At 41.5% G+C, this 27,914-nt stretch overlaps 1 protein-coding gene across 1 annotated transcript; it reads right to left on the reverse strand.

Annotated features, from left to right (window-relative positions):
* Positions 1 to 11,903: 11,903 nt before the first annotated feature.
* trmt44 (tRNA methyltransferase 44 homolog) lies at positions 11,904 to 27,572 on the reverse strand. The gene is made up of 11 exons (XM_046319875.1): positions 27,138 to 27,572; positions 26,873 to 26,990; positions 26,532 to 26,751; positions 26,290 to 26,358; positions 26,070 to 26,177; positions 25,502 to 25,573; positions 22,342 to 22,448; positions 21,655 to 21,838; positions 21,207 to 21,555; positions 13,596 to 13,712; positions 11,904 to 13,033 (listed from the first exon to the last, which is right to left on the reverse strand). Exons 1-11 carry the CDS (start codon positions 27,472 to 27,474, stop codon positions 12,783 to 12,785), a joined length of 1,932 nt encoding a protein of 643 aa, XP_046175831.1. The 5' UTR covers positions 27,475 to 27,572; the 3' UTR covers positions 11,904 to 12,782.
* Positions 27,573 to 27,914: the final 342 nt, after the last annotated feature.

Raw genomic sequence — 27,914 nt, forward strand, 5'->3', positions numbered from 1 at the left:
CGTTCGTCCCCCATCCCCTTCTTTACCTTTTCCTTTTCCCAGGGGGAGGAAATGTCCTAGCGGGCAGTTATACACGGCCTGCATCTAATACAGAAGAAGTAAACTGACAGTTTCGGCACTTAAGCCATCCATCAAGATCCATCAACGCCACACAGACATGGCCACTCTGTTCCTGGGTTCGACCGGGGGCCCCGGAAAGTGCTGGGCCAGTGTTACGCAATGGGTGAACGATGCATGACTTATGTCCCAAAGCCCCTGGGCACCACACTCACTACTATACAGACTTCAGCACTCAGCCTGGAGAAAGAGGTCTTATGCTTACATTGCTGAGCAATACATTCATTGAACATTATAAGGGCCTCCATAATGCACTCTGAACTAGCACTAAAACGACTACATTATGTCACCTGTTATAATCATTTGGGATGTGTTATTGTGGTAAGTGAGTGTGTTGGGCAATGTTGTTTTATATGTTTAGCCTTTGGAAAGTATTCATGCCTCTTGACTTATTCTACATTTTGGTGTGTTACATCCTTAATTCATCATTTAATAAATCAATGTTTTCCTCGCCCATCTACACACAATACCCCATAATGGCAAAATGAAAACTAGTTTTTATAAACTGTTGCTCATTTATTGAAAATGAAATACAGAAATATCTCGTTAACGTAAGTATTCATATCCCTGAATATACATGTTAGAATCATATTTAGCAGCAATTACAGCTGTGAGTCTTTCTGGGTAACTCTCCAAGAGCTTTGCACACCTGGATTGTACAATATGTGCACATTATTATTTTTTAAATTCTTCAAGCTCTGTCAAGTTCATTGTTGATCATTGCTAGACAGCCATTTTCAAGTATGGCCATAGATTTTCAAGCCATTTTAAGTCAAAACTGTAACTAAGTCACTCAGGAACATTCAGTGTTGTCTTGGTAAGCATCTCAAGTGTATATTTAGCCTTGTTTATATTTGGCCTTGTGTTTTAGGTTATTGTCCTGCTGAAAGGTGAATTTGTCTGTTGGAAAGCAGACTGAACCAGGTTTTCCTCTAGGATTTTGCCTGTGCTTAGCTCTATTCCGTTTCCTTTTATTCCCCAAAAGAACTGCCTAGTCCATGCCGATGACAAGCATACCCATTACATGATGCAACCACCACCATGCTTGAAAACACATGGAACTGAATGATATGTTCTATTGGACTTGCCCCAAACATAACTTGCTGTATTCAGGACATAAGCAAGACTAACCTTTGTGCCCCATTTTTTTTTTCAGTTTTACTTTCATACCTTATTGAAAACAGGGTGCATGTTTTGGAATACTTTTATTCTGTACAGGCATCCTACTTTTCACTCCGTCATTTAGGTTAGTCTTGCGGAGTAACTACAATGTTGTTGATCCATCCTCAGTTTTCTCCAATCACAGCCATTCAATTCTGTAGCTGTTTTAAAGTCACCATTGTCCTCATGGTGAAATCCCTGAGCTGTTTCCTTCCTCTCCGACAACTGAGTTAGGAAGGACTCCTGTATCTTTGTAGTGACTGGGTGTATTGATTAACCATCAAAAGTGTAATTAATAACTTCACCATGCTCAAAAGGATATTCAGTATCTGCTTTTTTTTAACCCATCTACCAATAGGCGACATTGGAAAACCTCCCTGGTCTTTGTAATTGAATCTGTGTTTGAAATTCACTGCTCGATTGAGGGACCTTACAGATAACTGTATGTGTGGTTTACAAAGATGAGGTAGTCATAAAACAATCATGCTGAACACTATTATTGAGTCCATGCAACTTATTATGTGACTTGTTAAGCAAATGTTTACTCCTGAACTTATTTAACTAATTGACTCAAGGAGTTTCAGCTTTACATTTTTTACTCATTTGTAAAAATTGCTATAAACTTAATTCCACTTTGACATTATGTATTGTGTGTAGGCCAGTGACATAAAATCTCAATGTAATCCATTTTAAATTCAGGCTGTAACACAACAAAATGTGGAAAAATGTGGAAAAATGTGTGAATACTTTCTGAAGGCGCTGTAACTTGTTGCTTGAGAGGCAAGAAAAACATAACCTGTTCAAAGGGATTTCATAAAAATGTACTTTGTAAGTGATTGAGTAGTTGCAATTGGGCAACTTTCTATTTTATAAACGAGCACTTTGCCAATATATTGGGTCCCAATTTCACACAAGGCAGTCATCAGAAGAATGATTCTGCCACAGTCTCGGATGTCATTACTTTTTCAACAGGCCCATGCAGTATTAACTAACCAGTGTTACATAAGTCTAATCAGGGAAGTAAGTGAAGGCTTCTAGAAACCTCCGCCGCACCACCAGCCGATTTCTCGTTCATCTTTAATTAAGCATAAGGTGCAGCGTTGATTCATCTGTACTCGACAAGATCTATTTTCAGCCGTCGTTGCCCACTCTCCGACACTCTCTGGGGAAGGAAGAGGGGAGTCTTTAAAAGAACGAAGGGCTATAAAAAATATCCTGGTAAAATGTGATTGTATTGAACAGCTCTACTTCCATAAAGAATGGAGCTGTTTAGTTTTTTGACATGTCGGGCAGGTATTAAAACCAGTTTGTTCCTATCTACTCAGCTATACTACCGTTCAAAAGTTTGGGGTCACTTAGAAATGTCCTTGTTTTTGAAAGAAAAGCACATTTTTTGTCCATTAAAATAACATCAACTTGATCAGAAATACAGTGTAGACATTGTTAATGTTGTAAATGACTATTGTAGCTGGAAATGGCTGATTCTTTATGGAATATCTACATAGGCGTACAGAGGCCAATTATCAGCAACCATCACTCCTGTGTTCCAATGGTACGTTGTGTTAGCTAATCCAAGTTGATCATTTTAAAAGGCTAATTGATCATTAGGAAACCCTTTTGCAATTATGTTAGCACAGCTGAAAACTGTTGTTCTGATTAAAGAAGCAATCAAATCCTTACTGGGTCATACGCACTACCCTCTGTATAGTGCCTTGAGGTCAGAGGCTGAGCAGTTGCCATATCAGGCAGTGATGCAACCATTCAGGATGCTCTCGATGGTGCAGCTGTAGAACCTTTTGAGGATCTGAGGACCCATGCCAATTCTTTTCAGTCTCCTGAGGGGGAATAGGTTTTGTCGTGCCCGCTTCACGACTGTCTTGGTGTGCTTGTACCATGTTAGTTTGTTGGTTATGTGGACACCAAGGAACATGAAGCTCTCAACCTGCTCCACTACAGCCCTGTCAATGAGAATGGGGGCATGCTCAGCCCTCCTTTTCCTGTAGTCCAAAATCATCTCCTTTGTCTTGATCACGTTGAGGGAGAGGTTATTGTCCTGGCACCACACGGCCAGGTCTCTGACCTCCTCTCTATAGGCTGTTTCGTCTTTGTCGGTGATCAAGCCTACCACTTTTGTGTCATCGGCAAACGTAATGAAAGTGTTGGAGTCTTAATCACATCGGCTGCAGAGAGCGTGATCACACAGTCGTCCGGAACAGCTGGTGCTCTCATGCAAGTTTCAGTTTTATTTGCCTTGAAGTGGAGCATAGAAGTAGTTTAGCTCGTCTGGTAGGCTCATTCCACCGGGCAGCTCTCAGGGGTGCTTCCCTTTGTAGTCTGTAATGGTTTGCAAGCCCTGCCACATCTGACAAGTGTCAGAGCCGGTGTAGTACGATTCGATCTTACCCCCTTAATAAACAAACAGCACGGCTTACAGTAGTGGCTCTCTGTTTTGATGTTACTTTTTGCCCACCCCTGGTCCACATGTTGCTGTTTGAATTTTTCATATTTGCTGCCAGACACAACTGCCACGCTCGTCAAAATGAGTAGATCAAGGCGCAGCGTGCGTAAAGTTCCACATAATTTTAATAAACCGAAACTCACTGAACAAAAACAACAAACAACCAAACGAAACGTGAAGCTACTGTTGTGCACTCAGGCAACTAAATGTAGACAAGATCCCACAACACAAACGAGGAAAATGGCTACCTAAATATGATCCCCAATCAGAGACAACGATAAACAACTGTCTCTGATTGGGAACCATATCAGGCCAACATAGACATACAAAAACCCCTATACATACAAAAACTAGAGTACCTACCCTAGTCACACCCTGACCTAACCAAAATGTATAGAAAAACAGAGATATCTAAGGTCAGGGCGTGACAACAACATGCCTGACCAGCTTAAACACTGGCTTTGTCAGTGTATTTGGAGAGGTCTCCTTGATGAAAGGCAAATACACATTTTGTGTTCAAATACAGTGTATTATGATGATTATTTGTGTGCCTGGCTCAACAGATAGGCAGCACTTTCACAAGGAATCTGGGTGTGACACTGTCACAATGTTATTTAGATGTTATCAAACAGCAATATCTGGGGGTGATTGTGTAAAAAGAGCTGTCTACGTCTCAGTTTGTTAACCACAGCTGTGATTTGGATGCCATGGAAACGACGCCCCCAGTCTGGCATCTATGGTAACCCCATTCCCCTTCCTGCATCAAAGCTGTGTATGGCAATATAACACCCACTTTATCAGCTAGGGAACCACATTTTCCTAGCCCAAATATCATTAAGGTATTAAGGTATTGAATGGCTATGTCAGTTGTCATGTGGAGTGACGCAATGTCATACAGTGTGACACAATATGTGTATACTGTGTGACAGGGTGTGTATATACTATGACATGAAGTGCATACTGTTTTATGTAAGAGGTGTTTGTTAGTGTTCTCTCTGTGGTCAGCTCACTGTATTGTACAATACAAGTGACTATTCCTATACTGTTGCCTCTGGCCTGGTAGGATTTGCCTGTGATATGATCTGGGACAAAATGTCAAGGGCCCAGTGAGATAAGAGACAGAAAAACAGTAGCCTACTGCGCCCAGAATGAGGTCATCGTGCCGTCAGTGTCGTGACTGTGAGAGTCCTCAGGTTTGCAGTAACGCTTCGAACACACCGACAGTGTAATGTATTTTGGTACACCACAATTACATTCATTTCCAATTAAACGCTGAATTTGCCTTGCAGCATTGCGTTGCAGAGACAGTTGCAGTGCGTTCGGTGTGGTGCATATGTTGGATTTATCGACTAGCGTCAAACTGTATGCGTTGACGGCTTGACAGAAATGGTAGCAGAAGGCGAATGTCGAACTTTTGTCGCACACATATCCAGATGACGCTGCGTTCTATTTTTCGCAACGACGCTGTCGGGGTGTTCGAAGCGTTAGTGGGAGTGTTTGTACAGCGTTTCTATGAGGGTGAACATGCTGTTCCCATCTTTCCCCAGGTCATCCATTTACAGCCATTTGGCGGCCAGGCAGGCAGCCAGGCAGGCAGAGAGATGGACAAACAGGCAGACACAGACAGACCAAACAGGTAGGTAGTGGAGTGGCAGAGACAGCCTGAGTTTCTTTGGCACTTTTACTCTTAGTCACCTCTTTCCATTACAGCCGTTCCATTAAAAGCCCTGCCAAGGGAATATGTGATGGTCTACCTACTGCTGGAAGGGAACTCCTAGAGGAAGAAAATTAACAGAGCAATATTTTTCACATCTTATAGAGCAGCACCGTCTTCAAAAGCTTTTCTCAACAATAGACAATCGTTTTCAAATTTTGTCTCTTCAAGACACGTCCATCCATAGTCTAAACATAAAGCAATTGAATAGGATGAGAGAGACAAAATGTTCCTGGAATAGACGATAAGCAGTTGCCCATATTCTCTGAGGGAATATTTCCATGCTGAATTATTTTTTTCATGTAGCAAAGGTTTTCATTTCTGAGTTGAGTTCTCTTTTATAGCACAAAGTGAAAGTGACAAGTAATTAGGGAGTTACATTTGCTTCGATTTTTAGACAAAAATCTATTTGGACAAATTAGAACTGCCTCACGCCTCATATCCCTCCTAATAGAGCTGTAAACATGTGTGTCAAAGCACAAAACAAGTGTGATCCGGGTTAGTGTTGTGCAAATGGTGGGACTTTGAAAACAAATCAAATCAAACTTTATTTGTCACATGCGCCAAACACAACAGGTGTGGACTTTACCATGAAATGCTTACTTACAAGCCCTTAATCAACAATGTTCATGAAAGAGTTAAGAAAATATTTCCCAAATAAACTAAAGTAAAAAATTATAAAAAGTAACACAATAAAATAACAATAACAAGGCTATATACAGGGTACCGTGTCAATGTGCAGGAGCACAGGTTAGTCGAGGTAATTTGTACATGTAGGTAGGGGTAAAGTGACTATACATAGATAAACAGCAAGCGGAAGCAATGTAAAAACAAATTAAGGGAGGTGGGGGCTCTTATGGCTTGGGGGTAGAAGCTGTTTGGTCCTAGACTTGGCGCTCTGGTACCACTTGACATGTGGTAGCAGAGAGAACAGACTATGACTTGGGTGACTGGAGTCTTCGACAATTATTTGGGCTTTCCTTTGACACCGCCTAGTACATAGGTCCTGGATGGCAGGAAGCTTGGCCCCAGTGATGTACTGGGCCGTACGCACTACGTACAGCCACGTCAATGTTAATGGGGACCTGTTCGGCCTGCCTTTTCCTGTAGTCCACGATCAGCTCCTTTGTCTTGCTCACATTGAGGGAGAGGTTGTCCTGGCACCACACTGCCAGGTCTAGGCTGTCTCATCGTTGTCGGTAATCAGGGCTACCACTGTTGTGTCGTCAGCAAACTTAATGATGGTGTTGGAGTCGTGTTTGGCCACACAGTCGTGGGTGAACAGGGAGTACAGGAGGGGACTAAGCACGCACCCCTGAGGGGCCCCAGTGTTTAGGATCAGCATGGCAGACATGTTTTTGCCTACCCTTACCACCTGGTGGCGGGTTAGTGTTGGGCAACTGGTGGGATTTTCTCTTTATTTTGTGGTTGTCTGGATCACAATAATTGTTTGTTTAATTTAGCCAGGGAGAAGAAAGTTGGAAATGATGATGTGTGTGGTTGGGGAACTTAATGAAATGACATAGCTTTCTGTTTTTCCTTTAGGGCTAATTGTTTTTTTCAGTCCAGCTCTAACGTTTCCTCATAATGCAACATTCATGCATCTGGTTATTCCTTAGATATCCCTACTTCCTCCTCCTTGATATCCGAGCAGTGTTCCTGGTGCTGGTTTTCATTTGAGCAAACTATCTTGAGGTAGCCTGGGTTCCAGATCTGTTTGTGCTCTTACCAACTCCACTGCTCATTGTCAAGCCAAACATGTTTGTCATGAGAATTAGAGAAAATTAGTTGGCCTGATAGAACAAACAAACCAGGGTAATCTTGAGGTGTAATTACTCACCAACATTAACACATGGAGAAGAAGTGTGTCTGTACCATACTGTACCAATGACATGAGGCAGTCACACTTGACACTTTCAATTCTATACCATGTATATTCTAAACATAACATAGACACTGGAGCCTGAGGCAGAACTTTGTGATAACAATAATTAATGTAACATAACATGGGTTTGAATGGAGGAGTGTCACTCAGCATGACTCCCTCTCTCTCTCTCTCTCTCTCTCTCTCTCTCTCTCTCTCTCTCTCTCTCTCTCTCTCTCTCTCTCTCTCTCTCTCTCTCTCTCTCTCTCTCTCTCTCTCTCTCTCTCTCTCTCTCTCTCTCTCTCTCAGTTTCTTACCGTTAATGATATCCCTCTCTCTCTCTCTCTCTCTCTCTCTCTCTCTCTCTCTCTCTCTCTCTCTCTCTCTCTCTCTCTCTCTCTCTCTCTCTCTCGAGGTGGTAATCCCTCGGTCTCCAGCGGCAGGTCGTCAGGTATCCGAGCAGAGGAAAGGGCATGGGGGTAGTGGACAGCTCACACAACGTCATCGCGTGGGAACAGGCGCGATAGAGGTGGGGACAGGGGAGAGGTGCACCAGAGATGACAGCTTTCATCCCTCTTATCGCTGTGTGTCAGAGATGTGTGGAGAAAAAGAAGGGCACCTTAGAAAGTGGAAAGTAGTCCTATGTGAGTCATAGGGTAAAGCGAGTCTGAAATCATAGAGCACCAAGACAGACCCATATTATTACCTTTCCCTGTAATAGGGATTGTTGACCAAGTAGTGCCTGATTGAAAATAGCAACCACATTGTCATCAAAGTTGTCATGAGAGTGGTTCATGTTCAAAATATTTTTCTTTTCTTTTGCGCCTGGTCTTTTTCATACTCTGTTAGACTGTTATATACATTGTCCAATCCTTGGTTGATTTTCCTGGTCTGGTGAGTTCCCAGGAATGTTTCCCGGAGCGGATTTAGTTTTACACTGCTGAGCAGAGTGACAGTGGTTTTAAACACAGACTCCAAGATGGATGGGGCTACACAGACTTCTCCCCGGAGTCGGAGTGAGTCTCATATTGAGTAACCTGTGCACTGAGCCACTGGATCTGGGACACAATTGGCTCTTTTTGGTTAATTGTTCTTGATTGGCTCGTGAAAAGAAACCACAAGGGCTATCTTGTTGCACACGGTCCTGTGTTAAACCCTTAGAGACTGAAGGAGAGTGTCTGGTGGTTTTGTCTGACCATGAAGAAATGAGAAAAATCCCATTCAAATGAGATCAGTAAGTTGTCGTCCAGCTGTCTATGGAAATCAAATGGCATTGTAGGCTCAGTGACCATTTACACATAATGCTGATGATTTTGCCTGTTTAGCTTGTTAGGGAATAATTATACATTTACTGGGAAATTAAAGAAACAGGATTTGATATTATTGCACAATTACTAATTATCCCTTCAGGTTGTACATAGTCTGTGTCAAATTAATAAATAAAAAACATTTGCATATATTTAACATATCGTAGGGCCATGTTCAAATACTTTTCAAATGGATCCTTCATTCCTTCCTCCTTTCCTTCAGGTTTTTGGAAAGGGGCCTAGTAGACTCTGCATACCCTTCATGAAGACCCACAAGAGTCTGTGTTGTGTCTGAACTTCTCTGAAGCTGCTCCTCTATCTCTTGTGCATCTGTACCACACAAAACGGACGTCCGTGTTTATTTCACTCTAATCCCTAATTAACTAATGACTCATTTACATTTTGTGTTTGTGTCTGGTTGCTTTGGATCTGACACTGGATCTCCATTGTGGAGTTAGCCTATAAGCCAATTGAATTACTCATGTCACATTCGATGTTTACTAGGTTTTGCTGCTGTAACATGAGATGTGGCTACGCTCGTTAGGGAGTGGTGGAAGAATGATTTCAATCATTATTTTCTCGAGAAAAAAATCTGGAAATTGGAATCAGATAAGTGTTATGGAGGGAATTGATCATTTTATAGTGACGACAAGCCAACTAAAGTCCTGTCAAGCAACAGTAGACGAAATATTTCATTGATCTTCTAACGATTGGATTTGGCTTTTCTCAAACTTTTCTAGGTTTATCTGTATGAGTGACAACACACACGCACAATGAAATCTGCCACTCACGAGCCAAACCCCCGATCATAAAAAAAATCCCCACAACAACACAGCCGTAAATCTTGGGGCCTTTCTGGTGTGTGATGTTTACCGCTCAGTGAACCGCTCGGTGCCAATGACCTCAGTCTGACCACATGGGTTCGATGTGTGTTCCAACCGCCTGTCCGGCCCAGCCAGGGAGTGAGCTCAGACCTTCTCCAGCTGGAGAGACTTAAGACTTCCTCCTCCACACACAGCACGCACGCACACACACGCACAAATGATATACAGGGAACAGATACTGTACACATGTGTATGACTACGAGAAGACAATTATGTGGGGATGAACAGTGAATCAGTGCATGGAGTTGGGTGAACTTTGAACTTGTCGCTGCATTGAGGAAAAGTTTTGTCTTAAATACCACATGATTGACTATGAACCCTTTTAAAAGACACTGCAGACAAGACCCTTTTCTTCCCTTTGGAGAAAACTTAGTAAACTGAAACCAAAGTTGAACTTTGTTTCTTGCTTGCTACCCACCAAATCAAAGTTATCAAACCCAGCGCGGTGGTTAAGAGCGCTGTACTGCAGCGCCAGCTGTGCCATCAGAGACTCTGGGTTTGCGCCCAGGCTCTGTTGTAACCGGCCGCGACCGGGAGGTCCGTGGGGCGACGCACAATTGGCCTAGCATCGTACGGGTTAGGGAGGGCTTGGCCGGTAGGGATGTCCTTGTCTCATCGCGCACCAGCGACACCTGTGGCGGGCCGGGTGCAGTGCGCGCTAACCAAGGTTGCCAGGTGCACAGTGTTTCCTCCGACACATTGGTGCGTCTGGCTTCCGGGTTGGATGCGCGCTGTGTTAAGAAGCAGTGCGGCTTGGTTGGGTTGTGTTTTTACCTTTATTTAACTAGGCATGTCAGTTAAGAACAAACTCTTATTTTCAATGGTGGCCTAGGAATAGTGGGTTAACTGCCTTGTTCAGGGGCAGAACGACAGATTTTGACCTTGTTAGCTCGGGGACTTGAGCTTGCAACCTTTCGGTTACTAGTCCAACGCTCTAAACACTAGGCTACTTGCTGCCCCATGCGTGTGTCACTTCCTGGATAATTTCACGCTCATTGCCAGGTGAAATGTGGGGCAGCGGGTCGATTAGCTGTTTGGATCTTAGCAGATGTGGAAACGCAGGCAGGGCTCTTAAAGGATTGATTTCTTCCAGGTGCATGGAGGAAATGAGGAAGGGAGGGATGGATAGAGGAAGAGACACTATGGCTTAGTAGCTTGCTCAGGTCATTAAAGCACACTCGTCTGTGTAGGACTGTAAACAGTCATCGGTCTTGAGTGCTATAAGCTTTCACACATCCACCCCCAGGTCCAATACAATGTCTGTCATGTCTATTGGATTTAGGCCACAAAGCGTAATTCAGCGTAACTCCCTCCCTCTGGCTTTCCAGGAAGTTAATTCTCCTGAGGGCTCCTTCACCTACAGGGAGAATGTCAGAGTCAAAGCTTTTACTGTCGATAGAGTTTCTCCATCTTCCCATGCTTAGCTAGAGTGCATCTTAATCAAAAAACACAGCCATTGGCATTCAGTATTGTTCACGTCGGTCCATGCGGCTCCAGCAAAACTGACCTTAGATCAGGCCCATTAGGGACACACCCTTCCTATTCTTAAACTGAATCGTATATCTTCATTACTATTCAGACACAGCCAGAGGCCTCAGGAGGGTCGGGGAACAGTCGGCCTGCTAACATAGAACAAACCTCAGAATGTTATGGATTCATCACCTTCAGACCAGGACAGGTGAATAGGACAAAGCTCAGTTCTGTATGCTATCGATACTATGGCAGGGGAAATTACACAGGGTGGGGGTGGGGCTCACAGATATTGATATACTAACGTGTCCTCCCATAGGACGATTTTGGAAAGTCAAGTAGTTCTAAAGCCTCTTCACGCTCGCTGTCAGCTCGCAGCGCTGATGCATAATCTCTCACACCCAAAAAAACTTGTCATGGCAAACTGTTTTTTAAGCAAATAATACCCGAGGGATTGTGCTTTATTGTGACGCAGCCATAGGTACGAGGCGGTAGCCGAACCAAGGATTGCTAAAGTTATTTTTTTTTATAATAATAAACAAATGTGTAGTGTTTTAGGACATAACTGACATACAGATAGAGGTCTATGGAGAGAGTGCACTGACAGCCCCCCCCGAGACTCCTCTGCAGAAGACCCAGCTCCTGACCCTATGGTGGTCTCTGGGCGGCCCTCTACTGCCTCTATGTGACCTTTCAGCCACGGGGTCACGATCCCAGGTGGTAAAGGAACACAGGAGGGAAAACAGGGACACAGAGGGCAACACACAGGACACCCCATGAACACCACGCAACAAATAATTCATGGCCCTGACATTTACAGTTTTAAGCCAATATGGCCTTCCTTGTGCTCCGTTTTGGACCTTAAAGCACCTCTGTGTATGTAGTTGAGTAATGAAGGTGTGGTAGTAAGAACAATAGGACAGTATTGTTTATATTTGCGATGTTATATTTGAGATCTGCAAACCAAATAGCAGAGTAGCTCCACTACTAAAAACTAAAATGTACTTATCTAACCAGACTTAGGTCTCAAAATTCCGATATGCGGAATTAGTTACAAGCGCAAGTATGTATGTACAGTGGGGTCTGAAATGATTGACACCTGCTGATAATGATGAGCAATAATATCTGTGGAAAATAAATAATTAAAATACTGAGCTGTATTTTATCCCCCAAAAATGGGAAATTATATTATTTTATTCGAATACAATTGCTCAGATAAAAAAGGTAGGGGTCAAAATTGAAACCCCTAAAGATTCTTATCAATAAAGTGGTCAAAGGTTTAGTATTTGGTCCCATATTCAATTCTCATTTACAATAAAAGTGACTCCAAAATGACACAATGCATTATTTAACATTCATTTCAAAAGGCCACAAAATAATCTGAAACACAACCAAAACTAACTGTAAACGCATACAACACGTTTGTAGAGTAACAAGCTTGATGTAGTCATTGCGTGCTAGGATTATGGGACCAAATACTCAACTTTTGACTACTTTATTTCTAAGAATCTTTAGAGATGTCAAACATTTCAACCCCTACCTTTTGAGAAAATAAATATTACTGTAAAAACAAAATCTCTTTCCTCAATTTTTTCACTTACAATATAGCTGGGTATTTCAATTATCCTTATCAAAGGGTGTCAATACTTTTGGACCGCACTGTATTTATGTATGACTGACAGTCACAGCTATTCTTGTAGCATCATATCACAGCATCAACTCCACATCTAAAAAATAAAAAATACTAAACAAAAATAGTACAATTGAAATAAAACATTGCAATAATGGTCCAAACTGAATTGAGTGTTCAGTTGGAGCACTTCATTTTCTTGAGTGGTCTGGTGGAAGGTCGGAGATCGTCTGGGCCATGAGCAAAGGCACACTCCTCGGCCTGCAGTGGGCATCCGTGAGGGTGGTGGACGTGGAACCAGCAGGCCCGGGTCTTCAGGGCACCAGAGATTAGGTGCTTCCGCTTAGAATCAGCCCTGGTACCCTGCAGCCCTCTAGGCCTCTGGGCTTGTACCCGCCAGTCCCGGATATGGACCATACCACCTTCCACTGAGGGAAAGAAGAGTGGAGGATAGGGGGGAATTTAGTAAAAACCTTTTTTCTTGCATTGACTAGGTATTTTCCAGGCCTGTTGTAAATCAGGTTAAAGAAGCAAGCCTTAAGAGAGATTGCAAAATGCAAATTCTTTCAAGCTGAGATTGGGAATGATTCCATCGACTTTTTCAAGCATTTCATATCTGTATGTTGCATTCCAATAAGCCCTGGATTGCTTCAGTAAGATTAATGTATGCAGACCCAGAGCTAATGATATACAGTTCAGCAAACTTAATAGCCATCATGTTAGCACCAAAAGTTCCAAAATGAGGTACCTTATAGTGAGTATGCAAATAAGAACACAATTAACGTGATGTTTGGTGCCGAAATAGACACAGCAGATCTCCACATAGTATCTACTGTATATATATCTATGGCAGCATCCCAAACATCCCTACCCTAACCCTTTAGGCCCTGGTCCAAACGTAGTGCACTATATAGGGAATAGGTGCCGTCGCTCTGGGGGTCAATCTTCTTTAAGAGGAGTGTGTGGATACGGGGTTTGTGCTGCACGTACCTCTGAAGACCTGGTGGTTGTTCTTGAGCAGGGTCTGCAGACCGCCACATTCTTTCTTCAGGACCTGCAGAGTCTCCTGCTCCAACAACTCAGCCACCTCTCTCACGGACAGCCTGCCTGGAGAGGAGAGAGCCAAGAGTGCAATTTGGAATGAAAAAGGAGAAGAGGAGGGTGGTTAAGGGTTCAATAATGGAGGACTAGGACAAAGGGATGAGAAAGCCATAGGAGATGATGGGGTTGTGATGAACATGACATTGGCGTTGTAGGAAAAGGACTTGGGTGGGTAGGAGTGACTTTTGGAATGAAACCAAGGCTTAGTCCCAAATGGCACCCTATTCTCTTTATACTGCACTGCTTTTTTAGCAGTGCACTACAAAGGGAATAGGGTCCCATTTGGAAAGCAACAAGAGACAACAAGGGAGTTGTGATAAATTAGAACCTCAGAAAATAACTTATTCTCTCTGACAGTTCGTCTAAGGTGTCAGACCATCAGAGCTGTGAAGTCAATTAAAATCATAATAACAGAGGACATTTTTGCCAGCACAGTTCCCAGCGGCCATTTTAAAATAAATCCTGAGACATTGTTGTCTGTTATTTCCTACCACCACCATATTAAAACGAACCCATTCCCCATGGGTCTTAGATAATGCATATACATGGCCAAAAAGTCTAGGTGTTTCCACAATATTTGTAATCCGAGATATAAATTCACATCTGAGTTTGCAGCAGAGCAGCTAGCCAATCTTTTAAGTTCCATTTCATGGACATGAAGGTATTTCTGTCTTTGCTTTCCCCTTCTCCATGGATAATTCAATCTATGTTGACCTTTGGTTGATATAAATGACAATCTTCTCTCTTTGGCATATGGGAGTGCAATTCTACCTTTGGTTCCCTTCCCTCATGCTCCTTGTTATTTTATTTTATTATATCATATATATTATATCAGAACGAGTTGTCGTGGCACCCATTGTAATTTTTCTGCTGTGGTAAAGCCTTACTAACAAATCAGCGCAATACTTGTCAATCAATCAAGACCCCTCCACTCTTGATTATCAACTTCAAAACTGTTCTGTTGGTTTTGTATACAAAGACATTATACATAAACTACTTTGATTACATAGAGATGATTGTTTTAGTACTGTACCACATTACGTAACAATTCAAGACACTCAAGTTTTGTTTGCAGCCTGGCACAGTAGCTAGGAATAGTATGCCAACGTATGTGTGAACAGAGAGCAGTCAGAGCACAGACGCCAGGGGGCCCAGGGCCTTAATATAAGATTAATATTACGTTTACAGCTGCCCTTAAGAGACTAGAGCCTACAATGCTAATAGAGATTAATGGGATAAGTGGGGCTATTGACAATGTGGATTCAGTTTGGACCTGGACTGGCCTCCCAAACTGTTATTAATGGATTGTCCATAGATAGTGTGTTTGTGTAATGCTGTGGGCTTTAAAAAGTACACTCAGCAAGGTGACATCGTATTACTGAGTGTATTAAATGGCTCCTAGCTAGATGCTCAGCTAACATTGATTGCGGGTTAGCAAGTATTTATTTAGTGCTATTGTATAAGTGGAGAGAGAAATGCTCTCAAACCATTGAGGAATTGTTTTTACCCTGAATTCAATCCTGTATGCTAAAATAGTGAATACTTAAAGTGGAACTCACAGCGTTTTAGCAACATGAAATCTTAGCAAAATCTTTTCAAATACACCCTCTGGAGGAATTAAACCGTTTTTCTTTCTTTTTTAAAAACATTTTCTGACAAGCGAGCCTTTAAATATGGTCATTTTCACGTTTTAAATTCATAGAATATTTGGGCATTTGTAAAAAGAATTCTACAGCGATATAGAGTGGGAAACCGGCAGTGCGTTTGGCCAATTAATATAACCTTTAAAAAAAACATCTTCCTCGTCCAGGACCGGAGTCTACGCAGCCTGGTGCACCATAGTCAATCAGAGCTACACACTGGCCTGCCATCATTCACTTTGAACTGAACTGTGTGTTTACAGGCGGTAGCACCAGCGTGACTTTAGATCATTAAAACACATTCGCCAAAGGCCATGAAATACACCTGAGTGGATTTGAAAAAACATGGCCCTTTATAATGTCCACTTGTGTACATAGGATGATATATTTAGGCAATAAGGCTCGAGTGGGTGTGATATATGGCCAATATAACACGTCTAAGAGCTGTTCTTATTCATGGCGCAACGCGGAGTGGCTGGATACAGCCCTCAGCACTGGTATATTGGTAATATACCACAAACACCCAAGGTGCCTTATTGCTATTATAAACTGGTTAGCAAAATAATTAGAGCAGTAAAAATACATGTTTTGTCATACATGTGGTATATGGTCTATAAACTGGGTGGTTCGAGCCCTGAATGCTAATTGGCTGAAAGCCGTGGTATATCAGACTGTATACCATGGGTATGACAAAACACTTATTTTCACTGCTCTAATTACGTTGGTAACCAGTTTATAATAGCAGTAAAGCACCTCGGGGGTTTGTGATATATGGCCAATATACCACAGCTAAGGGTTGTATTTAGGCACTCCCCGTTGAGCTGTGCATAAGAACAGCCCTTAGACGTGTTATGTTGGCCAGATATATACCACACCCCCTCGGCCAAAAGAGATAAATAACATTTGTCCAGCCTTTGCTTGCAGATGTGCATAATATGTTGAAGTTGAATTCACCGATGCGAGCACAATCAGGCTATAATTAGTAGATGACTCAACTGTTGACTTGTTTATATTCGCTTGCGTCCTATTCGGCCCGCGGGCCTTATGTTTGACACATGTGCGCTAACCTATTAGCCACGTTACGACTGACTTGTGATCATTGCCCTTTCTAGTTTGATTGTTTTGACATTTCCAGCCTTTTTTTCTCTCTAAAGGGGTGGATCAGCTTAATATTGCAGAAAGAATATTGGTTCCATCAATGTAATTGTCTGCATCATTTCCAATCCCCCATATATTTTCGGGGTAAATATATATATATCCATACACGCATGCATATTGACATATATACATACACATACCTATATAGACATACATGCTTTTTAAAAGAATATAACTTTATTATTATTCCCTGCAAACCCTTCCACCGATCCCCCAATTGGAGTAAACTAATAAACACTTCAGCTTTTACCTTCAATTTATACATCTTATACACATTTTAAAGACAGTCTATTTTACAATAGTTATTTTTTGTTTGTTTTTAGTCCTTCCTCTATTTCTGAAGTCCATCCAGTTGGAATTCTATTTGTAACTGCTATTTCACAAAAGATCTGAACCTATATACATTTTACAGACCCCGTATGTTTTACATGGTTTATCTTGCTATTAGTCCCACCCTTCAGCTGCATTCAACCTCTCCCATCTATCTCTCAACATCATACATTTTGGATTTCTATTTGCCATATATTTTTCAACTGTGCTGTGATGCTTCACAAATGAATTGAACCTTTCTACTCTCATAGCTTCTACAGATTGTAAATTAAAAATTTCGCTAAAATAATTATTATATTATTGATTTACATTTACATTTAAGTCATTTAGCAGACGCTCTTATCCAGAGCTTGATTGACTATGGCTTTTCAAATCACCCAGTATTGCTATCTGCAGCGTTAGTTCTAGGCAAATGTTGCAATTCTTCAGCCATTCCTGGACCTGTGACCAAAAACGAGCTACATATGGACAATGCCAAAATAAATGATCTAATGACTCCGCCTCCTCACAGCATAATCTGCAGACCTGGGAAGATTGTATCCCCCATATATATAACATTAAATTAGTAGCAATAATTTTGTATAGTAATTTAAATGAAAAACTTGAAGTTTTGCATCCGGCGTTGTTTTGCGTATCAATTCATAAACCATGTGTCATGGAATGGGTACATCGAAAATCTCTTCCCAACAGCTGTCAGTTTTTTGGTCCTTAAATGATATTGGTATATGTTTTTATTTATCACACTTTTTTTAACCATTTATGTTCTTTAATACAGGGCCAACATACAAGTTCCTTACTTTTTTCTCCCTTCTACTTGCCTCTTCCATTTTTGTGGTAATGCTGCAATTAATTGGTTGTAATTTTGGGTAGAGCAGACATTTTCGTATGTCTGTGTTAGCTGCATGTGTGACATAACTCCATCAGTCCTATTTATGATATCATTCACAAAAATTTATACTTTTTAAAATTTTTAATTCTTCGAAAAATAGTTTTTTTTTTTTAAAAATCAATTAGTATATTTGAATTTAACCACAATATTTGTTGTAGTATTTGTTCTGTCTTTTCAGGTGGATTAAACTGAAATTGCAACCAACTTTCTAAGGCTTGTTTTAAAAAATTAAGATATTTTGGAGATTATTTCCTTTTCAAACAACCGAAAGTGAGCAGGTGTAATCTGAATAAAGGGTAAAGGTCCCTTCTTGAACATAGAATGAGACATTCATACCAATTTACTAGAGAACAAGTTTGGATTTAAGTATAACTTTTGTATGACTGATGCCTTTAGTGAGAGGTCTAATGCTTTAATATTTAATCAGTTCAGCCCACCAAATTCATATTCGTTATATAAATAGGCCCTTTCAATTTTATCTGGCTTGCCGTTCCAAATAAGATGGAATATTTTATATAATTTAAAAAGCAGATCACTAGGTGTAGGCAAAACCATAAGCAAATAGGTAAACTGATATTACTAAAGAGTTAATCAGGGTGATTTTTTCCACAAATAGACAGGTATTTTCCTTTCCATGGTAGCAAGATCTTATCTATTTTTGCTAACTTTCTATAAACATTTATTGGAGTGAGATTATTTATTTATTTTGGGATTTGTATACAGAGTATGTACACATCTCCATCAGACCATTTTATTGGTAAAATTGGCATTTTACCAATAGAGAATAGCAAAAGTATCTAGATCCTCTATGAGGCTGTGGAGAGACTCTAATTGTGGTTTTAAAAGATCAGCGTACAATGACACCTTAGTTTTTAAGCCACGGATTTATAATCCCTTAATATTATTGTTTGATCTAATCTTAACAGCTAACATTTCGATGGCAATAATAAATAGATATGCCGATAGTGGACAACCTTGTTTTGCTTAAAACTTTGAGATGTAGCCATTATTTACTATTTTACACCTAGGGTCACTATACATAACTTTAACCCATTTATAAAAGATTCCCCAAAATTGAAATATTCTAGGGATTTATAAACTCCAGTCGTACTTTATCAAAAGCCTTTTCAAAATCAGCTATGAAAACCAGGCCTGCTGTCCCCAATATTTCATAGTATTCTATTGTTTCCGGTACTTGTCTTATATTAACTCCAATGTATCGTCCATGTAAAAAACCTGTCTGATTAGGATGAATAATATCTGACAATACTTTTTAAATTCTATGCGCCAAGCATTTTGCTAGGATTTTTGCATCACAACACTGAAGTGTAAGAGGTCTCCAATTTTTTTAATGGACTGGATCTTTATAGATACCACTTGGGTCCTGTTTCTGTAATAATGATATCAGACCTTCTTGTTGCGTGTCTGATAATCTACCATTTATATAGGAGTAGTTAAAACATGCTAATAATGGTCCTTTGAGTATATCAAAAAAAGTTTTGTATACTTCCACTGGTATGCCATCCAGCCCTGGAGATTTCCCATCCTTAAAGGCCCCAATTGCATCAAGCAGTTCCACCTCTGTAATTTGGCCTTCACATGAGTCCTTCTGTACAGATATTAATTTTACAATATTATTAGGGGAGAAATCCATACAATTAGTTTCAGTTAGTGGAGATGGAGGACCCTGAAACGAAAACATATTCTTAAAGTACTTTACTTCCTCTTTCAAAATATAATTTGGTGAATAATGCGTGACTCCATCATTTGTAACACGTTTTAATACATTTTGTTTGGTAGCATTTCTATATTGAAGATTGAAAAATAATTTGGTGCATTTTCCCCCATATTCCATCCAGTTCACTTTATTTTTATAATCTATTACACTGGATCTTTCTTGAATAAGTTCCTCCATTTCTTTTAGTTTTTCCTCTAACTTATTCTGTGTCTCTATGGTACCATGTTTATTGCTATCTAACTGTACTGTTAGTCCTTCAATTTCCTTTGTTAATATGGACTCTTGATCTAAATTGCTTTTGTTTTATAGGTGAGTACTGAATTGCATGGCCTCTAAAGGCACACTTAAAAGTGTCCCATACAATAAGGGGATCTGCTGTACCTATGTTATGTCTGAAAAAGTCCATTATAAATGATTATGTCCTAGATCTAAACAATGTATCATCTCATTTCCAGCCTTAGTTAGTCTTCCATTTTTGTTCAAAATATTGAGTCATGGAAACTGAAACAGCGCATCCCAAATGGGTGGAGCCAGCAAACAACGTACCAGGCCAGCTGGGATTTACAACCTGATAGCAATAGTTTTTGGACTACCAAGAAATGTATTGGTGAATTATATAAATCATGCATTGAACTGCATATATGGTTTTTGATTTGATATATCAATTATGTCAACAATGTCTTATTGTGTGTCATGGAATTTTGAGTCAAATGGTTTTGAAGCATAAACTGGGAATATGGTATTTGTTACTGATATTATGATTGTCTGTTTGTTTAATATTTGCAAAGTAGTTAAAACGCTGTCAGTTCCACTTTAATAGTAGCACTTTGCTTTGCCATCTAAAATGGCACATTGAAACTCGGGAGCTAGCCACTGTCCATGCAAGCTGCCCCGGCTTAACCCCCGCTAATCCTCCCTCTTTTCAGAGCAGCGCCATAAAGTAACTGGTAGAAATACCTCAACACAAATACAGACTCATGCATAAAAGATGGGCCAGAGTGCATTATTCATCCAGTCATCTCCATCCTGGATTACAGGCTCTGTCTCTTCCCCTCTTTTTTTTCTCTCTGACTAGACTTCTTCTTCTTCTTATCTCATCCATCGTACAGGGGGAGGGGAGAGTGCAGGGGAGTGTGTGTGTGTGTGTGTGTGTGTGTGTGTGTGTGTGTGTGTGTGTGTGTGTGTGTGTGTGTGTGTGTGTGTGTGTGTGTGTGTGTGTGTGTGTGTGTGTGTGTGTGTGTGTGTGTGTGTGTGTGTGTGTGTGTGTGTGAAGGGGAAAGTCCGGAAAAGGTTGATAAAAGAGAGATGGGGGCAGTGTGTGAATGTGGTGCTGAATGGCAGAGGATGAAACGCTGACAGGGTTCAAAGCAGGGTTGTGCTGCGCCACCAGGGGCTTTCCTATTGGTGCTGAGAGGGATTGATAGACAGGAAGAGGTAGAGATACAGAAAGAGGTGGGGTGGGTTAAGGGCATGATGGGCCACCAACATTGAGTTCCTGCACACACCCGATCATCCTGAATTCCACTGAATCAACAATACACCATGTAGTACACAATCCAATACACGCCATAATAGTAATAAATCCAAGATCAGATATGTACTTCATGTTCTGTTTTCCTAAACCTGTTATGACCTCAATTAGAGTTCATGTAAATGCAGACTGAGTGAGACTTTATTGTATTTTGAGGGAGAGATTACCTTGTGATTTGATTGACAGTTTAGCTATTAAAGGCCCATTCTCTTACCTCCCGTGTTCCAGGTGCCGGGGACATCCCCACCTTCGTCCTTGGTCAACCCCAGCAGAGAGGTGGCCACACGTAAGACTATACCATCTACAAAGTCCCGGGGAAGGGCGGCACAGTTCCGCACTGTCTCGATCCTCTCTCGGGGCTGGAATCCAGCTCCCCAGTTGGTGCCGTGGATCCTGTCAGTCTCTGAGTGGTCGTGGTGGTGCTCGGCTTCATCCTCGGCATTTGACTCTCGAACTGTGACCCCGGAGCAGGGCTGACGACCCTGTATATACTTGTCTCTCCCCTCCTCTGCCTGCGGCTCATCCGACAGCTGGTAGCTCCTCGACTTTCCTACCAGACACACCTGTAAAGCAAAGGGGTTAGATTAAAACAACATGAGTGGTTTGCATGAACATATTAGCGTGTACTGTGTGTTCAAGTGTCATTGTTAGCATTAGCATACCCGCTTTGTGGAGGGGATTCTCAAGCAGTCCTCCTCTGTGTTGAACCCACAGGCTGTGCTGACCTCAGAGATGAAGTCAATGTATTCCTTATACTGGGACTTCTTACAGTGTCTCCGCTGGTACTTCCCATAGAAGTCAAAGAAGCAGCACGGGAGGACAAAATACCGGCAGGAGAAGGATGACCTAAAGTGGGAGGAAAGTGACCGAAATTACACATCAAAACCATGTGGTTTGGTCACAGTTATCAATCTACTTTATAATTGTCTATCCATCCTCAATTCATCCAGGTGACTTTAAATGAGATATGATGGAACCTCTTTTTTTAAGAGAGCCCTAACCACAGATAGCAGGCAGCATAGAGGTGAGAAAATACCACAAGTACAACGGATGTAAGTACAACTGACTCAAAGTGGGGTGAGAAAAATGTGAGATTAAGGCAGGAGATGAGGCCAATTTCAAATCGATGGAGGTTGTTGGAGCGTTCAAACCAGAACAGGAGAGTCGATGCAAAGTTAGAGCCAAGCTCAACATCCCCACCAGGTGGCTGCTGCATCAGACACTACACTTCACACACCAACACACCTCCATTCCCCCTTCCCAACTCATGAAAAAAACATGATTTCAAACTCAAGAGATCAGTTGCCACTTGAGGCAGCTAAGCCAAATTGTTTCTGCTGATGACTTGCCTGGCCGCTATAACGGGGATCCACGGTGTGAGCTCGTCCGAGTGGTTTCCAATCAGCCAGTCTGTGCCCGGGAATAAGAAGCCATCACCGGGAGTGATTGCCGTTTCCTGGAATAGAAAAAAAGGCCCCCAACCAAAAGCACAACAGGCTTCTTTAGATCAGAGAGAAGTACCGCCGACAGTAATTCGATTTTTTTTCATTAATCATTTTTGAATTACAAATGGCTTATGACACCCCCAGCCGCTTTCTGTCGCGAAATAACAACTCTGTTACCAACTTTTAATATTGAAGGAGAATAATGTTTAATGTGATTGTTATCTCAGCTCATTTAGTGTCTGAGTGGATATGAAGAAGGGTGGTCTGAAATACAAAGTCAGATGAGATTACAAATTCAAAAAAATACTTTTCAAAGCAACATTTTGTGCCTCTTGCCATGTATGGACTAGAGAAATAACTGGTTTTATACTTTTAAATAACAACAATAAAAGTAAATAAGGGATTTCAGGCAAAAACTAAGGAACAACTAAGGAAACTAGTTGAAAGGAACACAAAAAATGACAACAAGGAAAACCCCTTTCGGTGTTGCAGACCACTTCCATGCTCTATACACCCCATCATATCCCATCAACGACAATAAGGATACCAGAAAGAACCCCGAGCCGTTAGCTAAAAGTACATTGAGTCCCTATGGGAACAACTACCTCGCCTAGCTACTTCCTGCCTGGTCTACACACAGTGAATAATAGATGCAAGGGAACATTCAGCAGCGTGTCTTCTGATGAAACATTGAAGCCGGGCGGCAATGGGAAAGTACAGCACAGCAGAGCGTGTCTAACAACGTGTGGGATTCCCCGCAACACCATGTGCAATTCCATGTGTATCTATTGTGATTTAGACTATATGTGATTGTCATATGACTTCATTTGAAAAGGTGAACAAAATAGTTCATATAATACCTACATATCTTGTGAATTAATCTGGTATTCATAAATATTTCAAATACTGCGGTAGTTTTGTTTGCTTTCAAAAAATGGGAACACAAAATATCCACAAAGCCCTCAAAATTAAGTTGATTGAGGCAGCCATGAACCCTTTCCACTAAGAGTCCCTGTAAATGGGTTGAAAATAGTAGATTGTCATTGATTGGAATGCAGTGGATGTACAGTTGGTAGAGCATGGCGCTTGTAACGCCAGGGTAGTGGGTTCGATCCCAGGGACCACCCATACGTAGAATGTATGCACACATGACTTTGGATAAAAGCGTCTGCTAAATGGCATATATTATTATATTATATTATTATTTTTACATTAAGTGCAATAAGTATTCAGACCCTTTACTCAGAACTTAGTTGAAGCACCTTTGGCAGCGATTACAGCATTGAGTCTTCTAGGGTATGACGCTACAAGCTTGGCACACCTGTACTTGGGGAGTTTATCCCATTCATCTCTGCAGATCCTCTCAAGCTCTGTCAAGTTGGATGGGGAGCGTCGCTGCACAGCTATTTGCAGGTCTTTCCAGATATGTTCAAACGGGTTCAAGTCCAGGCTCTGGCTGGGCCACTCAAGGAAATTCAGAGACTTGTCCCGAAGCCACTCCTGCATTGTCTTGGCCGTGTGCTTAGGGTCGTTGTCCTATTGGAAGGAGAACCTTCGCCCCAGTCTGAGGTCCTGAGCGCTCTGGAGCAGGTTTTCACCAAGGATCTCTATGCACTTTGCTCCGTTCATCTTTGCCTCGATCCCAGTCCCTGCCGCTGAAAAACATCCCTACAGCATGATGCTGCCACCACCATGAGAGATGGTTGTCCTTCTGGAAGGTTCTCATATCTCCACAAAGGAACTCTAGAGCTCTGTCAAGAGTGACAATTGGGTTCTTTGTCACCTCCCTGGCCAAGGCCCTTCTCCCCCGATTGTTCAGTCTGGCTGGGCGGCCTGCTCTATGATGAGTCTTGGTGGTTCTAAACTTCTTCCATTTAAGAATGATGGAGACCACTGTGTTCTTGCTGTAGATATTTTTTAGTACCCTTCCCCAGATCTGTGCCTCGACACAATCCTGTCTCGAAGCTCTACGGACAATTCCTTTGACCTCTTTGACTCACTTGGTTTTTGCTCTGACATGCACTGTCAACTGTGGGACCTTATATAGACAGGTGTGTTCCTTTCAAAAAAGTCAAAGGGCTTGCGTACTTTCTGAAGGCACTGTATCTACCTCTACCACTCAAGTATCCCTGCACATTGTAAATATGGTATTGGAACTGACCCTGTATATAGCTTCTTACTTTCTTGTGTTCGTCTTATTTCTTGTTTTTATTTCTCCTGTGTTTTTGTTCTAACTTCTATAATTTTTGTGCTACATTGACATTGATTACTGCATTGTTGGGTTTGGAGCTTGCAAGAAAGGCATTTCACTGTACTTGTGCACATGACATTAAAACTTGAAACAAGGATGACATGCGTTATTCCCTGGGTTGTCCTGAACAGAATGAGCCTGTTTGTCATATTATGAAGAAAATTTGCTGCAGAGCACGGACTTGAATGGACTCATGACTCACCAAAATTACAATATGTTTGTCTGAAGTACCTTTTGAAACCCAAACATTGTAAGTTTGAATTTTATAACTTAGCTAGCCATGTTGGCAAAAGAATAGGCGTTCAAACAATGCCCATCTGACCCACATTGCGATTTATAAATGGAACGTTTTTGGATTACGTAAAACAACAACAGTAATTGTGTGATGGTGGGGACGCAAGGCTGTGTTCCAAACAAAAAAACTACATGTGTGCTTGCCTCAGTTCCATAATGGCAAAGCCAGGAGAGCAAAATAAATGACCCTGAAAGCTCTTTCCTTGAGTCACAAAAGGTCATTGAAATGAATTAGGAACTGTGCACAGTTTGGAGGTGTGTGGTCACTTAGAGACACCTGTTAGACCGCTCAGTCAAACCCTTGTAATCGTTTTTTCTTGCAACTAAAATGTTTAAGAATATTCTTATTATGTTACTGAATGTATCCAGAGTATTGTCCAGTGTAATGTTTGAATTCAGTCTTGTGTCAGGTGAACTTGTTATTGTGCAGTATATACACACCCCTAAGTCAAGTAGTTGATCTAGGCAGAAAAAAAACCCCACTATCCTAAAACAGAGTTCCACATAGCCCTTCCTCACCTCTAGATGTGTTTGGGGGCCGTACATATCCCAGATCTTCCTTTTCCTCACGTCGATGCCCTTTCCAGGGTGCTGAAACACAAGTAGGCATGACGGTCAGTCCTTAATCACTTCATCAAATGAACATTGGGTATAGTGACACACTTTCCACCTACCCTGTGTGTAATTTCAATTACGGATATCCAGCGTTTTGATTGGACGTTAAATCACATCACTGATTAAATGGAACATTGGCCTGGAATTGGCACAGATTAAGTCTGCGTCCCAAATGGGACCCTATTCCATATATGGTGCACTATGGGCCCTGTTCAAAAGTAGTGCAATATATAGGGAATAAAGTGCTACTTGGGACGCAGACTAAAGCTTTTTACGACTCGCCGGCTACCCTGTCATTGATTAAGCATCCAGTGGACATTTGTAAATTAAAGGAGATCTGCTAGAGAGGTCAGTTTTCCACATGGAGTATTTCAGCCCGTAATCCTGGTGTTACTATTCAGTACCAGGGCATATCAGGTTATATTATATAACTGTGTTCTGGCCAACCTAGTGAATTGTTTATCACACATACCCCTTCGTTGCTTAGAATGTGAACCAGGAGACCATTTCCACAACCAAGATCCACAAAGGACTGTTTGACGGTCAGACCCTTCACCGCTCGCTCCTCACCCCATAGGACCTGTGCATTAATAGACAATGGTGTTATTGTCATTAGAGTTGCCATTTTACTCATATTAGCATTCCATCAAATACATTGTTGTAGTTACTGTCCATGTACAGAAGAGACCTACCAAAAGATAGGTAGCGATGGCAACATCTTCAAAGACAAACTTCTCTGGATCCGTCACTTCAGGCCATACCTATGCAAAGACAAATATATTAATGCATTCAGGACTGTTGTGACAAATCTATACTGTAAAAGACCTTGACCATGAACTATTAACCATACACTGGCCATGCATTGACCATATTAACCATACACTGGCCATGCATTGACCATACCTTGACCATATTAATCATACATTGACCATACCTTGACCATCTCCTTGTACTTGTCTTTCAGCTGTTGGTACATGATGCTGTACTTCTCTACTGGCAGGAGAGACAGGGTGCTCTTGAACTCACTGGTCTTACTCTCCGTGGCCCAGCGCACCAGTTTGGGCAGGAGCTCCCCACTGAGCCAGGGCAGTTTGGGGTAGGCCACCCCGTCACTGAACCAGTCATCAGGCCGCATGAGATGTAACTCTAGTGTCCTGGAGATTAGATTTACAGAGCAAACCAGTGCAGACACTATCCAATGCATCCAAGCATTACTGAATCAATGGAAGGATGGGTGAAGAAGCAGACACTGAGGTTAAACATGGAAACACTCACCATTCATCACCCTTCTCAGCCAGGAGATGTATCTGATAGATGTTGTTCTTCCGTAAAGAGGCAGTCCCTTCCTCACTCTCTTCAACTGGTAAGAAGCTTACTCTTTGAGTGTTAAAGTCTGAAAATGTTGAGTAAAAAATAACACACAGGACACTTTCACACATGAGACTGTATTCAAATCCCTGTGTTGCGTACATGTTGTAAAGTCAGCCAGAACTCAATGATAAGCAGCTTAAACATCAGCTGAATGTAATTTAAGGCTTACCTTTGAGTATAATATCTTTATGTACAGTTGTGCCATAACAGTTTACTTTAGGAATGAATGTCCTCACACAAAAAGACCACAGTCTCTCCTGGTCATGTTCGAGTTCAACGCCACTATTCAAGAAAGTAAGAATATCCTTGGACTCTGAAGTATCACTTCCATGAGTTAGCAGAATGTTTCTAAGTTCTTCACAGCCAACATTCTTACTCTGTGTCTCTTTGACTCCACAAAGACGTTTGTTCACAACGTGTGGTTTCTTTATCCAAACATCAATGGCAGACCAAAATCCTCCCGTATTAGATTTTTCTGTACATTTTATCGCAACGAGTTTCGGCATAGTTTAGAAAAGGGTAACTTGCATGCCACAACAGCATAACAAAATGCAAACGTGTGTTTACCAAAATTACTTCCGGGAACTTTTACGTTCAATGGATTTTGTCGCTCGTTGATGACGCAATGATGGAGCGCATGATAGAAAATATGGTTGTTCGAAAAAGAGGCAGCAGAGGGTGGTGTGGTATATTTAATCTCAACATATTAAACGATACTGTTTCTTATTATTATATATATGTTTTAATCAAGTCAGAGTTCTGCTGTCCAGCACCATTCAATTGGACATACACTACATGGTCAAAAGTATGTGGACACCCCTTAAATGTGTGTATTCGGCTATTTCAGTCACACCCGTTGCTGACAGGTGTATAAAATCGAGTACACAGCCATAGACAAACATTGTCAGTAGAATGGCCCATAGCGAATAGCTCAGTGACACTCAAC

Source organism: Oncorhynchus gorbuscha, linkage group LG21, assembly GCF_021184085.1.
Source record: "Oncorhynchus gorbuscha isolate QuinsamMale2020 ecotype Even-year linkage group LG21, OgorEven_v1.0, whole genome shotgun sequence".
Lineage (NCBI taxonomy): Eukaryota > Metazoa > Chordata > Actinopteri > Salmoniformes > Salmonidae > Oncorhynchus > Oncorhynchus gorbuscha.

What these genes read in the sequence shown, in the direction of transcription:
- trmt44 (XM_046319875.1), bottom strand. Translation starts at nt 27,474, where the DNA reads ATGCCGAAACTCGTTGCGATAAAATGTACAGAAAAATCTAATACGGGA. An exon ending in AGTACAAGGAGATGGTCAAG is followed by an intron (nt 26,359 to 26,531) that starts GTATGGTCAATG and finishes GTCTTTGCATAG; the next exon opens with GTATGGCCTGAAGTGACGGA. An exon ending in CCATCGCTACCTATCTTTTG is followed by an intron (nt 26,178 to 26,289) that starts GTAGGTCTCTTC and finishes ATTAATGCACAG; the next exon opens with GTCCTATGGGGTGAGGAGCG.